The sequence below is a fragment of the Myxine glutinosa genome, chromosome 9, assembly GCF_964187855.1.
Source record: "Myxine glutinosa chromosome 9, kmMyxGlut1.1, whole genome shotgun sequence".
NCBI classification, from domain to species: domain Eukaryota; kingdom Metazoa; phylum Chordata; class Myxini; order Myxiniformes; family Myxinidae; genus Myxine; species Myxine glutinosa.
Window position 1 is genome coordinate 119,896,461 of NC_136269.1, and position 18,959 is coordinate 119,915,419.

The window sequence follows — 18,959 nt, forward strand, 5'->3', positions numbered from 1 at the left end:
AGTTTCTGATTCTGAGAACAATGACTTTTGCAAACCTGAAAACACTCGGCTTTAAAGTTGTCATTTTGTAAAAGACAAGGGAATTAAATAACGCCATTTTAAACTAGAACGGCACTCGGTAGAGCGCATCCTGGAAACTCCACCAGGTTGAACAGTTGACATTTTGTATCCCACTGATAGGCCGGATGTCCATCTGGACCTGAACTGGAATCTAATCGGCGTGTTCTTTTCACCGAACGAACTCATCCACCAAGTTTCGTCATAATTCGTCCATAAGCTTTTGACATATCGTGCTATATATCGTTTTTTGGTATTTGTCTCAATGGTGAAGAACGCTTTAAAAATCCTCATATCCAGATTCGGATCTTCACCAAAATCTAATAAATTTGTCCTTATCACACACCCAACCTGTACACCAAGTTTTGTCCGAATGTGTCCATAACTTTTTGAGATATTCTGCTCACAGACAGACAAACAGGGGTGGAAACACTCCGTCCACCTTCAGTCACGGAGATAATGAAGTTGTAGTGACTTGTGTTATACACCCCAGTTCGGCATGTGGTGACACAACCATTTCGATGTTACTGAAACGAGAAGGGAAAGAACGGAACTGATCGTTCCTTGATGGCATTTTGTTGTACAGTTGGGATTTTGACTGACTTTGTGTACCATTTTAAATGTCCATGTGGCTTTTGTGTTTTGTCTACAGAGGCAGTTTTTATTGTCCATGCAAGTCATAACAACAATGGTGCATTTTTACATGGGAGCGAAAGGCTCTGAAAACGTGAGTTTTTGGACGGCGAGTGCTTTTTGTGAAATTTCTAGATTTAGATTGAATATTCCTCGTCTGAACGCATTGACGTAGGCCCATTGGTTGAGCAAGCGTTTCTGCTCGTATGTCGCACGTTGACTCCGACGTTCTTTGAGCGAAGTACAATTGTTCTGGTCTTTCAGATTCAGTCCCAGCCTCCTCCACCCACCGAGGTGCTGTCGGAAGAGGAAGCGGATGAGGACGAGCAGGATGAGGACATCCTGGCTTTTGCCGAAGAGAAGTACCGCCCTGCGGCTCTCGAGAAGATGATCACGCTGATCGCTCACCTGGTGGAACAGTCTCGTTCTGAGAGGTACGTGGATGTCGGCAGAGTTGGAAGACGCTTTTGTTGCACATTATTTATTTCCAATTTACCATCATGATTATATTTTTACATGAGTTAATGAAGATTGTCATGGGGACCGCAAGGCTAACCCCCGCTCTTGCAGGGAAAATGGCCTTAAAATGCCTGTTGTTGTTTGTTGTTGTTAATGACGTTGGATGTTAGTTATGATTATCACTGAAATTATTTGCGGTGGTTGTTTCTGTAAATGATTTTGGGATTAAAAATTGATGAATGTTTATTTTTAGGCATCTCACACTTTCACAAAGTGACATGACTGCACTGACTGGAGGCAAGGTAAGACCAAACGCATTGTTCTTATTTTTTACAATGATTGCACGCTGTTATTGTTTGAATCCAACGTGAACTTTTTGTGTTTGCACAAAGTAAATCAAACCTGTGGGTTTCCTCACATTTTACATCAAGGAAGGCATTGGGCCAGGAAAACCTGTAGCGCGTGAGACTTGGTTTCTCTCCAAGCAGGCATTTGTGACTTGTGCTCCTCTCACTGTTGTTTAACCAGAGATGTGTTTTGGCACGTGTTTATTTCTTTAACGCTCCTCTCTATGTGTCACCTTCAACCTCGTGCCATTTCCTTGTCTATTGCAGGGATTCCCGTTCCTCTTCCAACAGATCCGAGATGGCATCAACATCCGCCAGACTTGCAACCTTATTTTCAGCCTTTGCCGTTACAACAACAGGCTGGCAGAGCATGTGAGCACTTTGATTGCAAACCTCACAAGAAAAGCCTTTCAAAACGCACTTTCCATTTGCTCATCAACTCTTGCTCATCAACTCTTGCTTTCGTCGATGGTTCGGGACCAGCTTCACGGCCAAATTGAAAATTTTAATTGGAGCCTCATGAATGGAACACGTCCATAAACCACTTGAAAACCAGATCAGAGCGAAGTTGTTCCACTAGGAATGACCCGATATCAACATTTGAGTTCAATGTACGTTTTGACCTCTGTAACCTCAAGTCCACACCACTGGCATGAACCGGAGGTCAAATCCAAGAAATCGTTACATGTCTAATGTGTCCCTCAATGTTGATTCCATGTAGAAAGTTTCATCAAAGATGATTTGAAAATGTGCCCGTAAATGCTTCTTCTTTTTTTGGTATTTGAGCCTTTGACTTACCATTTTTGAAAAAAAAACGGGGGATATTGTAATTGGCTCTGTGTGTCTGTCCATCACGCTATTTCCTCCTAAATGGTTGGGAGAAATTCAACAAACCTGGTAGTTATGATCCCCCCCCCCCCCCCCAGGGTAAGAAGGTGTGAAAGCAATAACATTTTTGGCCCCGCCCCCTGTAGCAGTGTCAAAAGGTCAAATACCGAGAAATGCTATTATGGGCACTTGTTTAAGCATTTTAAAATTAAACTTTGTACATGCAATCAACATTGAGGGACACATGAAATATGTAACCATTTTTTTGATTTGACCCCTGGGTTCATGTCCCAGGCGGTGCGGTCTTAGGGTCACAGTGGTCAAAACGGGGAAAAATGTTTTACTCAAAATTTGATATTGGGTTATTCCTGGTGGAACTTTTTTCCATCTTTCAACTTTGCTTTCGGTGATAAGCGTGGGGATTTGTACGGTGTATGCAATTGATGGATTACCGCTGATATAAAGTGAGCCAAGCAAGCCTTGACACTTTCAATTATATTTAATTATTTCACATTTACTGAACACTGTTCGTGTGTTCAGCAAAATGGACGTTGATGGCAATGTGGTTTCTTGTTAAGAGTGAAGCATTAAATTTGTATCTTCATTGTCAAAATACATAATACTTGGCCTCCAATTCCATTATACTTTCTATTATACTTCCATTATACTTGGCTTGTAAGAAATTCCAAGATATCCTGGTCAGTGCAATTCTGATGATGAAACGGTGGATCGGTAGATGGATGAAATCTGCAGGTTGTGGGAAACAAGGAGAAGCTGACATTTCGGTTGTTAACCCTTCACCACAGCAAGAAAGGATGTTCTTTTGCCACAACAAAGAGTTAACACCCAAAATGTCAGCTTCTCGCTTCCCACAGCTATTGGCATTCTCCGATCAACGTCTGATTGATTCATTCCATTGTATGATGAAGTTAGCTTAGTCGGTGTTGTTGGCATTGTTCCTTGTGTTGGTGTTTCCATCCACACTGTTCATTTGCTCATTGAAAGTTACAATTTAAATCGTTGTGTGAAGTCATTTGACAATGTAAACTTTGTTGCCTCAAAATATAATGTTTTGTTCATATCGAAATGTACCAAAGGCCCACAGTTATGGGTTTCTTCTTCTTACCTCAATTGTGGTTTGTTTTTTGTTTTTTTTGTTTGTTTTTTTTGTATACAAGATCGAGGCTCGTGAAAGAGCGAACATTAATCACACAGAAAGACAAACCGACACATAAAACATATAACATCGGGAGCGGTAGACAAGATGGGGAAAGAGGGGGAAGGACACAAACACAACATTTGAGAGCAGGGACCGAGAGACATGGAGACATCGAGAGATCTGTGAGAGGGAGAGGGCTTTGGGGGGGGGGCATGGGTAGGGGGAGGCATGGGAAGGGGGGGGGGGTAAATTTGGCTGGTGGGTGGAGAGAGGGGGGAAGGACTCTTTTTTTTTTTTCAATCACTGCTGTGACAACGCCAGCAGGCTTGGTGGATTTATGTATTTATTTACTAAATCGATGCTTTTATAATTTATTTATTTATTTGCTTTTTAACAACCACTTCGATTAGGGAGAGCATTCCATCCTCAAACTGGATATTGAAGTCAATCAAATAAAAAACAGTTTATGTTTTGTATCCCACGCATAGGCCGGATCTGTCTGGACCGAAACCAAAATGTAATCGCTTGTTCTTGCCACCTACCCAACTCATCCTCCTAGTTTTGTCATAACAATTTAACCGGTGGAAGCATCCCTGAAACTCTTATGAATGAAGATTCTATCAATATTCAATTAGTTGTTCCCAAAGATGCAGATTTGGGAATTTTATTTGTACTTTGAACCCCAATTGCTATTCTCCTGCAATAATGGCAATTGTGTTCCTTATTGTATCTCTCCTCTCTCTCCCACTGCTTCGAGTATTGTCATCAGACTTTCCTGGCATAATTAACTATGTCTTACAAATTCTTCTTCTTCATCATCCAAATATACTTGCATGTCCATTCTCCATTTTTTTCCCCTATTTGGTCCAGTCAAAAGTATACTTTGCTCATAGTGTTCACCATGCTGCAACAATCTGATGGGTGGCGCCTCTGAGATTGTTGTCCTCTGTCCCTCCCTCCCGTCATGTCAAATCCTATCACCCATTCTTCATGGGTATTTTGCCCAGTTCCTGAAATAGTAACATGTATTCAATTGGCCGTTGCATCGAAACAGCATTACAATTAATTAAGAAGAGCGTTTGATGTGACGTTGAGAGGCATATTGATATTGGGTACATATTCTTTATTATTTATCATTATTTTTCCAGTTACCACTGGCATGTCTGGTTATTGGAGTCACGATTTGTTTTACATTTTAAATGATTCTCTGCCTTCTTTCTTAGATTGTTGCAATGATATTTACATCCATTGCGAAGCTGAGCCCAGAGGTGGGTTGATCATCTGTATCTCTTCCTCTCTGTCTCTCCTCCTCTCTGTCTCTCCTCCCCTCTGTCTCTCCTCTTCTCTGTCTCTCTTCCTTGCTGCTGCCTCTCTTCCTCTCTGTGTCTTTGTCTCTCTTCCTCTCTGTGTCTTTGTCTCTCTTCCTCTCTGTGTCTGTCTCTTCTCCTCTCTGTCTCTCTTCCTCTCTGTCTCTCTTTCTCTCTGTCGATCTTCCTCTCTGTCGATCTTCCTCTCTGTCGATCTTCCTCCCTGTCTCTCTTGCACCTTGTCACTCTTCCTCTCTGTCTCTCTTCCTCTCTGTCTCCCTTCGTGTGTGTGTGTGTGTGTGTGTGTGTGTGTGTGTGTGTGTGTGTGTGTGTGTGTGTGTGTGTGTGTGTGTGTGTGTGTGTGTGTGTGTGTGTGTGTGTGTGTATGTCTCTCGATGCTGATTCTTCTGATTTTGTGTATGGTTTGGTCGAGAATTAAAACGCTGCTATATTAACAGCACTTATTGGGCTCTTTTGAGGCTTTACTAGGCCAGTCAATTTCCTCTCTAATATCCGCTTTTTGTCTGCTACATGTCCCGGTTATCGTTTCCGTATTGGTGTTTCTTCCAAGAAATGCTCTTGGATAAGAGTTTCCTTGACATGGTTTGTGCTTTTTTTTAGCAATAATGTTAAATACCGAGTCTTTATAATGCTTGTTCTTCAGTAACCACCAACCTCGACTCTATCGTTAATGTTTTTGATACCGACAAACTTTAAATTAGATATCTGCAATCACAAAGCGATTGTCAAGTGTAAACCTCCCGCGACCTACACTTGGCCCGTGATCCAATGATGGCATATTTTTTCTGACCGCTATGTGACCTTGACCATCAACATTTAGGGATAGAGTGTAAATTAAGAAAACGTGTCCCCATCTAAAACTTAACCATAAAATGCAACGTCATGAAGATCGAAGTAAAATTATTCAAGTTATTATCAAAAATGTTTTTTTGTTATTTCGGTCACCATTCGAAAAAAGTAGTTCGAGGTCACTAATCAAATATCAGATGCGCAACATCAGTGTAAGTACACATTTTTGATGCAAGAACATCTTGGAAGGCCAAGTGGTCTTTGAGCAATGACAAGAAAGCGAAGATCATTGGAAAGTTTGAGTGATGACAAAAAACACGTTATTTGTTCATACTGCCAGTTGACCTTGACCTTTAACCCAGCGGGGTATAATGTAAATTAAGCGCAAATGCTCCTTCCTCTCGGCTATCTAGAGAGGGCAATTTTATTCCAGTCGGATCAACCTTAGTCGAGTTTTGGTGAAACTCCATTCCGAAAGTCCCAGCCGGATAGTCCCAAAAAAAAGGTTTGGTATCCAAATCTTTGACACCTATATGCCTTCATTTTATTTGAACTGGTAACCTTTGGGTTGCTCGTCCAGCGTATTTTCGCAAGACTGTCCTTGTAATCCACCAATCCACCCAATATGTATTTCTTCATCTACCTTCTCGTTGTTTTAGCTTCTGCCGACTTAGCTAGCTGAGGACCACAACAGAATTTATCATTTTGCGATCGAGGCCTTTCTCTGAGACCGCTATCCTCAGTCGGTCTCCAATTTTTCATCACAAATGTCGAGTACCAGTCCTTTCCAGTAACTACCATGACCCAATTCCTTGTGCACGTTACCTGCTTATCTATGGCATCAATCAACTTGTTTAACCTCAGTCCCTTGTAATGTATCGGCTGTGTCCATTAGCACAACTCCAGGAACGTTACACGATTGTACATAGATCCATCTACAAATGGCATACGTCAGCTCACTTGGCATCGCTTGTTCATACCTTTAGCATTTTGTTCAAATGTTGGCAATCTCTTGTTTTTTTTGTTTTTTTTAATCCTTCAGCCGATGTTTTTCCTCATTTGACTTTCTCGACGTTTTCACGGAACGTTGCTTCCTCAATTTACCTGCTTATGCTTTTGAACTGAATTGCAATGCCATCAAAGAGAATGAATACTCTCACATACTTTCTCAACTTCCCCGTCCATAGGCCGCACAGCCCTTTTTCAAGCTGCTGTCCATGCTGATGGAGTTTGCAGCTGGACCACCTGGAATGCCTCCTTTCACCACCTACATCCTGCACAGAATCTGGGAGGTGTGCTTCCTCTGCGTAATTCAGCAAGGCTGGCTGACTGACCCTGTCAAATTTGGTGCAGACAATTCTGCTCGATAATGGACCCTAGTTCCTGGCTCTGATTTAACTTCAGTCGGCTCTCTTTTAAATAGGCCATTTTTTCTTCTTCTTCTTTTTGCAATGATCTTATCGAAATTTTTTTTGCTTTAAAGGGAGACTCTGCAAATCTTTGTTCTCTCGGAGACAAAAGCTTCAGCAGATAGCTATTATTAAATAATTCCAATCGTACCTTTTTGTATCAGCCAATCGGGTCGTTGAAACCAAATTTTTATTTTTTCCGAAAGTCCATGCGCTTTGCCGTCATGCTGCTTGCCTGCGCTAAAAGATGCTCATGGGAATAGCCAGTAGGTAGTTGGACACTTTTACCTGTGTTACGAGGTAACTCAAGATTGTACACCATTGCTTTCGACCAAACATGTTACACATTTGCTTTTTATTTTATTATCTACACAAGCAAATGGTTGAGGTCGGGATGGGTCATGATTCGTAAAAGAGCAACTCAGGAATGCAGGCCTCTCAGTGGTTAAAACGTTGGACCTGAGTTTTCTCTTTTATACGAGTCAAAACAAGGGTGGATGCCCGATGCTTTTTTGTGATTTTTATTGGTTCAAGGTACCAACAACCCCTTCCTCCTCCCACACTTCCACCTGTCCTGTCACTTTGTGAACCAGGTGATCGAGTACAACCCAGCGCAATGCCTCGACTGGCTCGCGATGCAGACCCCGAGGAACAAGCTCGCTCACAGCTGGGTCATGCAGAACATGGATTCGTGGGTGGAGCGTTTCCTGCTGGCCCACAATTATCCACGAGTCCGTAGCTGTGAGTTTATCATAACGTCTTACTGACTTGCCATGCTGTTACACTCGTATAAAAATTCCACACTCGGCACTCAGTTCACAACCCGATCGCATCCCCTAACTCGACGCCTGGAATCCTCACCGATTTTGTTGAGGGGCAGCGGAAAGACCAAAATATTTTTTGGAAGGTTGGTGATTACAGCACTGACACAATTTTAAAATGTAACCCCTCATTTTACACAAATAGATTTGCAGGATAGCAAATGTGTGTTTCACTTAACAACAGAAAATATGATTCATTATAAAACTTAAAGTGCATTTAGTAAATTCTCGTGATTGGGAACGCCCTATTTTTCATCTAATTCTCAACTCAGCCCATCAGACCAGCAAGTAGCTTGCCAGTGAATTGTCGAGGAATTGAGTTTTCAGATTTCCAAAGCCAAATGTAATCTTGGAATTTGGGGATAAATTGATAAAGTAAATCTGCGTTTAACCGACGATTCATTCCCAAACAGCTCGTGGCGTCAATGCAATAGTGAGAGTAGTTATCTCGACCCAGCTATAAACAGTCATTCTGGTGATTCACTGGCAGGGCAAGGTACCGATGTGTGTGCCATCCCTCGGATGGACATTAATTTGAGCATAGTCTGACACCGTTAGTTGGTAGACGTCAAAGATCCCATGGTGTCTTTCACAAGGGGTAGCTGTGTGACTGCCCATTCCAAATTCTTGCCCTGATTACCGCCAGGAAGGCAATGTCAAGCCGACCAGAAATCACTTCGGCAGCACCGATGCTCTGTAAAGTCCGGAACATTTGTAAATAATTTGTGATTTGGATGCACCTTACCTCCGTGCTGTGCGCTCAAGGGTACATTTACACTGTTGCTGCTGGGTTTTTTAATCTTTTATTTTATTTTATTTTTTTCAACATAAAACTTCAACATAAACTTTATCAATGAAAAAACAAGAATCCGTCATGCAGAGTGCGATACCTGCCCTCCCCCCCCCCCCCCCCCCAAAAGGTTGCCATTGATCCATCAAGTTGTCCATTTCATCAAGATTAAAACTGACGATCTTGATCAAAGCTCGGATCAATCGGATGGAAAGTGACGATTTAAAAGTTTGACCTTGAGTTGACTTTTTGACCTCAAAAATAGTTAAGTTTCCCAATTTAGTGACTCAATGTGCAAATGTTGTTCAATTTTCTAGTCAATCAGATGAAAATTGAGGATTTTAGAAACTTGGCCTATGTTGACCTCAAAAATAGTTGGTGGTTGAATTCAGTGAGCATATATGTAAATCCTCTTAGAATTTCAAGTCAATCAAATGAAAATTGGTGATTTTAGAAATTTGGCCTATGTTGACCTTTTGGACTATGTTTACATAAAATATAATTTGTGGTTGAATTCAGTGACCTGATATGCAAGTCCTCTTCAAATTTCAAGTCAATTGGATGAAAATTGAGGATTTTAGAAATTTGGCCTATGTTGACCTCAAATATACTTGGTGGTTGAATTCAGTGACCAGATATGCAAGTCCTCTTCAAATTTCAAGTCAATCGAATGAAAATTGAGGATTTTAGAAATTTAGCAAAGTTGGTGACCTTTGGCCTATGTTGACCTTTTGACCCCAAAAACAATAATAATAATAATAATAATACATTTATTTTATATAGCGCTTTTCAAGAAGCCCAAAGGCGCTTTGACAGAGTACAAAAAAACAAGTGCAAAAAGACAAAAATCAATAGGTAAATAATCAAAGCAAAAGGAAGGAGAAGGAGAAGAGATAGTCAGGGGTTAAATGCTGTGGGTTAAATGTTGAATGCAGTGTTGAACAGGTGGGTCTTGAGTGATGTTTTGAATGTGGTGAGTGAGGAGGAGTCTCTGATGGTGTGAGGTAGTGAGTTCCAGAGGGTGGGAGCAGCGATGGAGAAGGCCCTGTCCCCCCATGATCTGAATTTGGTCCGGATGGGGGGGGTCAGGAGGTTGGTACCAGCAGAGCGAAGGTTGTGGGTGGGAGTGTGTCTGGAGAGGAGGTCAGTCAGTCAGGTAGGATGGGGCCAGGTTATGGAGGGCTTTGTAGTTCAAGAGGACGATTTTGTACTGGATTCTCTGGGGGATGGGGAGCCAGTGAAGCTTATAAAGGACGGGGGTGATGTGGTCACGGGTCCGGGAATGGGTGAGTAGACGGGCAGCGGAGTTCTGAATGTATTGGAGTTTATTGGTGATTATTGAGGGTGAACCATAGAGGAGGCTGTTGCAGTAGTCCAGACGGGAGGTGATGAAGGCGTGGATGAGGGTTTCTGCAGCCGTGGAGGAGAGGGATGGACGGAGACGGGCGATGTTTTTCAGGTGAAAGAAGGCTGTCTTTGTGATCTGTTTAGTGTATTTGTCGAAGGAGAGGGTTTGGTCAAAGATGATGCCAAGATTCCGGATGTGAGGGGAGGTGGATACTGGGAAACCATCGATGTTGAGGGCAAAGTTATGGGTGGATTTGGTGAGCGTTTTTGGGCCAATGATGATTATTTCAGATTTATCATAGTTAAGTTTGAGGAAGTTGATTTGAAGCCAGGATTTTATTTCAGTGATGCAGTTTGTCAGGATAGAGTGGGTGGCGGTGGAGATGGACTTAGTGGAGATGAAAAGCTGGATGTCATCGGCGAAGCAGTGGAATTGGAGACCATGACGGCGGATTAAGTGACCAAGGGGGGACAGGTACAGGATGAAGAGGAGGGGGCCAAGAACTGAACCTTGGGGGACACCTTGGGGGAGGGGAGCAGTGGGGGATTTGCGGTTATTGATTGAGATGAACTGGCGTCTGTCAGAGAGGTATGATTTGATCCAAGAGAGGGCAGTGCCGGTAATGTTTAAGGTGGTTAGGCTTCTCAATTGGGACGACCTATTCAACTTGGTGAAGTTTTGTGACGATCGGTTTAGAATTGTGACCTGCAGGCCGGTGACAAACAGAAAAACAAACAGACGGAACCACAAACACAACCGACCAATATACTTGGAAAAATCTTCGGTTTTGCAAATAATAAAAGCAGAGAAAATAAAATTCATCATGCATGTCATGTCTACCAAGTGAATTGGAGGAATTTATCTTTGCTTTGATAGCTTATGTTTATAATTTTCATTTTGTTTTTGATATCGGTAAATACAGTGAAATTTTATCAAAAATTATCTTTCTCCCCCTTCCCTTCACATGTCGTCATCAGCTGCCGCTTACCTGCTCGTCTCTCTCATTCCAAGTAATTCCTTCAGGCAGCTATTCCGCTCCGCACGTTCTCTCACGGCCCCGAGCCGGGAGGTCCCACTCGGCCCGGACGCGACCGCCGTGTTACATCGCGTGTACCAGCTGCTGTTAAACCTCTTGCCCTGCGCACGCCCGTACGCGGACGTACAGCTACATGGCACCAACAAGCTTGTTGCCTACTTCGGCCTACTCACCCACTGCCTGGCCTCACGCACCGAGCGCCTCATGTTTGCACCCTACCTCCCCGACCTTTGGGCCATTTATCAGCCTCGGCTGTCAGAGCCTGCCATCGCTACGAACCACAACAAGCAAGCCTTGTTGGTTTTTTGGCATGCCGCTTGTGTGGGGTGTCCTGAAAATGCTCGCCTTGTCGTTCAAAGCCCCACGGTGGCACGAAACATCGCTTTCAACTACATCCTCGCCGACCATGATGATCAGGTACTGTACCTGTGGAAAGTCTGGTTTCCTTCTGCCTCTGTTTCATTTCTTACCCTCGTGGAAACAAAATACTCATTTCTTCTTTCAAGTGTTTGAGTCGCAAAGACATTTCCATTTTACTTGTTCAAAAGAATGAATTATTTTATTTATTTATTTTTGTCAGTGGAGCACGGCAGCTTTCTGGTTGGATATGTAAAAGTTGAATATGGTGAACTCTCATTTACTGTCAATTATGTCCATTCATCAGACCACAGAGACAGTACATCTTTCATTGGAATGTCGCGTAGCAGAGAGAGAGGGGGAGAGGGAGAGAGTGTGGAGGAAGGGAGAGAGGGGGGAGAGAGAGAGAGGAGGAGAGAGGGAGGGCAAGAGAGGGAGGGGGAGAGAGAGAGAGGAGGAGAGAGGGAGAGGAGGAGAGAGGGGGGAAGAGAGAGGGGGGACGGTGGAGAGGGAGAGAAAGAGGGGGGACGGTGGTGAGAGAGAGGGAGAGGGAAAGAGAGAAAGAGGCGGGACGGTGGTGAGAGAGGGAGAGGGAAAGAGAGAAAGAGGGGGAACGGTGGTGAGAGAGACGGAGAGGGAAAGAGAGAAAGAGGGGGGACGGTGGTGAGAGAGAGAGAAAGAGGGGGGACGGTGGTGAGAGAGAGAGAAAGAGGGAAAGAGAGAAAGAGGGGGGACGGTGGTGAGATAGAGATTGGTTGTTGTTTTTTGTTGCATGTTATATATCGCTTTCGCCCGATCTCTCAATGGTGAAGAATCACTTTAAAATTAAATAACTCTCGTATCCGAATCCATATTCAAATTTTCACCAAAATCGAATTGTTTCGTCCTTGTCAGACACCCAACCTGTCCACCAAGTTTCGTCCAAATCCGTCCACAACTTTTTGAGATATCCTGCTATGTGTCGGTTTTGGCCCTATCACCCAATAGTGAAGAATCACTTCAAAAATTCTACTAGCCGGATCCGAATCCGGATCTTTACCAAAATCTAATCATTTCATCCGTGTCACATACACTACCTCTCTGCCAAATTTCGTCCGAATCCGTCCACAACTTGTTCATAGACAGACGAACAAGAAATATGTCATGCATAGCCCGATACTTGCGAAATCCCTAAAATGAGTTGTTGGCCTATGATGACCTCATAAATAATTGGTGGTGGAATTTAGTAATCTGGTATGCAAATCCCCTTAAAGTTTCAAGTCAATCAGATGAAAATTGAGGATTTTAGAAATGTGGCCTATGTTGATCTTTTGGCCTATGTTGACCTCAAGAATACTGAATACTTGGTGGTTGAATTTAGTGACTAGATATGCAAATCCTTTTTAAATTTCAAGTTAATCGGATGAAAATTGATTTTATAAATTCGGCCTATGTTGACCTTTGGCCGAGGTTGACCTTAAAAATAGTTGGCAGTTGAATTCATTGACAAGATATGCAAATCCTCTTCAAATTTCAAGTTCATTGGATGAAAATTGAGGATTTTAGAAATTTGGCTTATGTTGACCTTTTGACCTATGTTGACCTCAAAAATACTTGGTGGTTGAATTCAGTCACCTGATATGCAAATCTTAAAATTTCAAGTCAACCGGATGAAAATTGAGGATTTTAGAAATTTGACAAGGTTGGTGACCTTTCACCTATGTTGACCTCTTGACCTTTTGACCCCAAAAACAAAAGGCTTCTTGCTTATGACCAACTGTACCATTTGGTGATGTTCGGTTGAAAATTGTGACCTGTAGGCGTGACATATAGACAGACAGAATAATGCACAAGACCAACCAATATACTTGGAAAAAATTACAGACAGGGGTGAAAACATGACCTCCATCCATCCACCTTTGGTGGTGGAGGTAATTGTGGTCACAGTGTCCTTTTTGTTAAGTGTTAATCATTATACCTTCGTTCTGAGTTGCAAACATGTTAGATTGACTTCCTCAAAATTGTGAAGTACTGTATTACAATGGTGTGAGAATTACGCATCATCACCGGGTGGCTTCGTGATTTAATTTCAACGTTCATTTCCCCCCATCTTCTCCAGGATGTCGTGTTGTTCAACCGTGCCATGCTACCCGCCTACTACGGCCTTTTACGGCTCTGTTGCCTTCAGTCCCCCAGCTTCACCCGCCAGCTGGCTTCCCACCAGAACATTCAGTGGGCCTTCAAGAATCTGACCCCCCATGCCAGCCAGTACCCCACGGTAAAAAAAAAATGTCCATTGCTGTGCTACGACTGCTCCAACCGTGTCGCTTCCTTCGTTACCCTGATTTGTTTGTGACATTTTGCAATTCTCTCTTTGTGGTTATTATTCTTTTTTTAAATCTGGTTTTCCTGTGTACTGTTTTTGAAGTTTTAATGTAACTAGGGCATTGCCCGTACTATATCTATATCTAAAATTATATCCCCCCCCCCTCTATTTACATGAAATGGTTTGGTCCAAAGCGAACGGCTTCCGGAGTTTGGTAAAGAAATCGCCATCGCGTGCACAAACGCGCAGGAAAGCGAATGAATCGCAAATTCGGTTTTATTAGTTTTAAAACATAGTTTAACGCCAACATAGTTTGCAAACGTGAAATAAATGAATACGCTCTCAAATGTGCCATCCGAGGCAGAGTGTGTCCTCCACGTTCGGCACACGCGATCGTTCGCTGCTCTCTGATTGGTTGAATCGTTTTTTGGACATAGCTCGGTAAGTAATTGTCCGATTAATATGAAACCTTGAAAAGGCACATCCTCGGGTCCCCAGCAATATACCTGGCAAGTTAAAAGTATATCGGACCCGTGGTTGTCGAGAAACAGCGGTCACAGACAAACAGACGTACAAACGTACAGACGTACAAACAGAGATTACTGGAATTATAGATAGATGTGTACATGTGGTCTTTGAAAGGGACACGACAGATCGTTGTTGAATGTCAGTCTGGGTTTCTATTTTGGAATATTGGACAAACAGAGCCTTCGTTAAAACTTATTATACAAGTAAACGTACCTTTTACCAGCCGCACAGGCTACCTCACTGACCTTGCACGATCGTAAGAGAGTGGGGTGGGTGGTGCCGTTTTTCCGGTGGTCTCGGAACCCATGTGGTTGGGCAGTCAATTATATGGTTGGACACGGGATCAGAAGACGGCATTGCCGCGTTACATGGTCCTTACTGAGAATCAAACACGCACAAGGAAGCAAAAATCTACTCAAATAATATCATGGGTTTGCCTAGAGTTACCTTGTGAATAAACAAAACACAATTTGTCTTATATTCGTTATCTCAATCATGGCGCGTCCCCTTCTGGCAACACGTGACGCGAATCTCATCCTTTTTTGCATGTATTTATCCACTAAAAAGTCTATAAACTATAGCTAGGGTATTCCACTATAAAGCTTAATCAACATGGTATGCAAAGGCCCGGTCGCAGCAGAATGTTACCTTGTGGTGGAAAGTTCAAATGAGTACGACCCCACAATTGCTAAATGGAAACCCAAACACAATATAAAGATTGTAAGTTGTTGAACAATCGGTTTTTGAATTTGCAAATGCCATCATTGCTGTCTTTCTTTTTATGCAAACTGAGATAAAACATCCATTCCCTTAATGGCAAGCTCCTTTCTCTGTCATCGTCGCTATCAACACCTCTTTGGCTACAATACACTGTTCGCATTTCCTTGTTATTGTAATGTGCAACGTTCCCATTCCTCCCCCACCCCTCCCACCCCCCACACACACACTTTATGGAGTAGGGGGACAGCATATCGATTGTATACGATTGTATAGGGGGACAGCATACCCAACCCCCTTCCGCAGACGAAGCAGGTTTCCTTGCAATTAATTTAATACATTGTATGAAAAGTTTGATTCAACGATTAATTAGTTGTATGAATGCTGTACGGCCCAAACATAACTAATTACATTCAGCGGCAACTGCTCCGCATCACGCATCACCACTAACTCACGCATCACCACTAACTCACGCATCACCACGCACCATCACCATCACCACGCACCATCACCATCACGCATCATCACTTGAGTGTTTGTGTGGTATCATCATCATCATCATCATCATGCTAAAATATTCAATTTGTTGTCTGTCTTTAGTCGATGCATTTGTTCGTTAGTTATCAAATCTCAAACAAACTTGCCTGGGGATTAAGGGTCCGTCATAACTCATAATTCAAAACATTTCAGATATTATTTTCAGTCTATTAAGTTGTTTTAGGCCTGACTGCAAAATATCCGGAGGAATTCCGATGTATTATTTGCTTTTTCCGTATTGGAAAAAAAGTTATCATCTTGGAATGTCGGTTTCAGCTGCTCGTCTCACCACTTACTCAATTGGATTTTTAGGTCATTTGGCTGTTCCTATTCCTTTCTTGACTACTTCTATTTTCTTTTGTTTCTTTCTATTCCTTTATTTTTTTGGACTGTATGGTACACAAAAGAAAGTTGCCCCCATTCCTTCTTCCTGAAATAATTTCCCCAAAAAGGCAGCACAAGCAGGCATAAAATGCTCAGAATCCTAAATTTTCTGAGTTCCCGCCTGAAAGCCTCAGACCACACGGTGTATTGGCTTCGCAATATGTTCTCGCACGCACACACACACACATACACACACACACACACACACACACACACACACACACACACACACACACACACACACACACACACACACTTTTCAATAGCGATCAACGCCGTCGACAGCTCGGTGAATTTAATTCCCATCATTTTTCTTAAATGAACATGTGTTCTCACACAGCCCAAATGTTTCATTTTTACACATTACCCAAACAGCAACATACCATTTTGTCCTTGCAATAATAATAAATTGTTTGTCTCTTTACAAACCCCCAACATCACCCAGTAACGTACCCTTCACCATATGCACCTCCAGGCTGTAGAAGAACTGTTTTCACTGATGCAGCTTTTCGTGGCCAAACGTCCGGCCATGACTGATGGGGAACTGCACGACATCCAACAGTTCAAGAAAACCACCATCAGCAGCTATCTGCGCTGCCTGGATGGCCGTTCCTGTTGGCCAACACTTATCAGGTGTGTGCCCAAATTAGAGAAATGCTTCACAAACAGGATGGATAAAGCAATTTTCCTTGCTTGTTGGTGTGCAAAATAATTAATGGAAAATAAAATTGTTCACTGGCAATAAGAGGCTGAAATGGGGAGTGATGAAACCTGAATGTATTACAGATAGACAGAAGGTGCTTTAGAGTTCAAGGGATGGGCACTCAACTCGTATCAGGTGCCTGAAAGATATACATAGTGTATAAATTAATTAATTAATGACTGCAGCCACCCAATGAATGTACACAGAGGGGGGGGGGGGGGGTGGGGGGATATTATGCTGATTAAAGAATAATCTGAGGAGGGGGAATTGTTGAATGTGGGAGGAAAAAAAAAGAGGAGCCAAAGGGATGTTCGGCTGGAGGAAGATAACAAGGCAAAATAGTTTGATCGCAAATTGAGATAAGCAGAATGACGATGCATATTTCAGGTAAATGTTCTTTAACAATGCTGTTTTACACCCTACTATGTTAGACAAGGCAATTATCTATATGCTAGAGTATGTCTGAAAATCATAGAAAAAAAACTGACATGGCCAATCTCCACCAAATTTTGCATATGTGGTGTGGATACCCATGGTCAGATAATGGGCACAAAAAATCCCACCACGCTTATTTTCACCTCTACAGTCATGTGGCACAATGCAAATGGTTTACTGACCCCTGCTGGAGAGACGGTGAATTACTAGCTACGGCACAAAATATATTTACCCCCAATACCCATTACAATTTAAATATTTACAAATTAAATATTACAATAATTATTGTAAATTAATTAATTATATATTAATATTGTAAATAATTATTTGAAAATTATAATAATTCACAATATCACAAATAATTTAAATATTATAATTTAAATATTTGCCCCCACCGCCTAGGCTGCTCCTGGAGGGAGTGGTTATTTCTAGTTTTTTTTAATGTGTGCCTTCTATAGCCATATTATACCACTGATCAAGAATACAAAAAAATTCCAAAACATATGGAGCAAATAGCAGACCAAATTATTTGGCCATTTGATAAATGTCTCAAAGCACAGTCCAGTAGTTGCTGGATGCTTGCTGGTCATCCCAAAGCATTATATGTTACCAGCACATAGCGTGGTTCCCTTTCATCTACCGTTACCGTAACGTTCCTGATATATAAACAAACATTCACTAGCAACCTTGAGTTCTGTTCACCTACATGCTCGCACAATTGTGACATGTGCAACTTCATTCCATTTCCTCTCTCCCAATCATTCAGTGCTTTCCGCATACTGCTGGAGACCGATGAAGATCGCTTGCTTGTGGTCCTTAATCGAGGACTGCTGCTCATGACGGAGGTAAATAAATGCACTTCATCAACTCTGTTTTCATTAACAGCTTAGTTTGAAGTTAGAGAGCTCAAAGCCCTTTCCGTCATTGCTGACATCCATTGTGCAAGTATGGATTTGAGGTTTTTGGAAATATAAAATGACAGATAAATGGTTTATAAACAAAACAAGTCAGGAGACGACGATGGTTTACGAGCGAGCGGTATTCATTGACAAAGAACGGACTGTAACTGAAACAGGCCCGGACAGGCCAGGCCCAGAAATGTTAAAACGAAGGTTACTGACCTTGAAATGAGATAGAAAATAATGTATAATCAGTTATGAGGTTAGTTAGCTACACAATACCGAAAATTCGGTTCGATTCCGACAACTTTGAAACTTAACCTTTGTGACCTTCAAAGGTCGAAGATTCTGAAATTTGTTGGAAAACTTGTATTTCATGATGTATGTGATAATATAAGATCATGTACGACATTTCACCCTATTAGGAAGCGAACAATGTAATGAAACCATCAAAAATCGACTTTTCTAAATTTCATGATCTTGTGACCTTGACCTTGGGGCGAAAATGAAAAATAGAGCTCCATTGGGCTAGACACATGACATTGGCCTAACCAAATTCCGAAACCCCTGTCAGATTCCACCAACTCCCTTGGAGAAGATGTAGCTTGAACTCGATTACCCCCTAAAAAGACATCTTTTTCGGGCGTCGCTCCGCCCACAATGGGCGCAATACGCCCACTCTATGCAGGACACAACTAGATCATGATATCAACCTCCCACCCAAGTTTCATCAAGATCGGATGATATCATCGGGTAGTTATGCTGCGGACAGACAGACAGACAGACAGACAGACACACACCCATGACGAATATAGTGGTCACTCTGTTTGATAACTCGTGAACCAACAGCAGCTGAGTAGTGCATTGAGATTGACTGGATCATTGGACGTACATCGAAACGTGATATATAAAGAGGTGAGCATTGGGAGGATGGTTGTTGAGAGTAAAGGAGATTGTAGTTTTGAAAGACTATGAGACGACAAGTCAGGAGACGACGATGGTTCACGAGCGAGCAGTATTCAATGACAAAGGACGGACTATCAAGTCGATCGTCACGATCATCGACGATTGATGCATCAAATCGGGACCA

At 42.3% G+C, this 18,959-nt stretch overlaps 1 protein-coding gene across 5 annotated transcripts in view; it reads left to right on the plus strand.

The window, feature by feature from the left end:
* The window catches only part of USP34 (ubiquitin specific peptidase 34), a 235,166-nt gene that overhangs the window by 182,563 nt on the left and 33,644 nt on the right, over positions 1-18,959 (plus strand). For all 5 annotated transcript variants that reach the window (XM_068128379.2, XM_068128382.2, XM_068128381.2 and 2 more), the window contains exons 61-71: positions 710-784; positions 955-1,124; positions 1,403-1,451; positions 1,764-1,868; positions 4,707-4,751; positions 6,788-6,892; positions 7,603-7,750; positions 10,946-11,421; positions 13,460-13,618; positions 16,308-16,465; positions 17,737-17,815. In XM_068128379.2, coding sequence (XP_067984480.2) covers positions 710-784; positions 955-1,124; positions 1,403-1,451; positions 1,764-1,868; positions 4,707-4,751; positions 6,788-6,892; positions 7,603-7,750; positions 10,946-11,421; positions 13,460-13,618; positions 16,308-16,465; positions 17,737-17,815 — 1,569 coding nt within the window. The remainder of the gene's footprint in view (positions 1-709; positions 785-954; positions 1,125-1,402; positions 1,452-1,763; positions 1,869-4,706; positions 4,752-6,787; positions 6,893-7,602; positions 7,751-10,945; positions 11,422-13,459; positions 13,619-16,307; positions 16,466-17,736; positions 17,816-18,959) is intronic.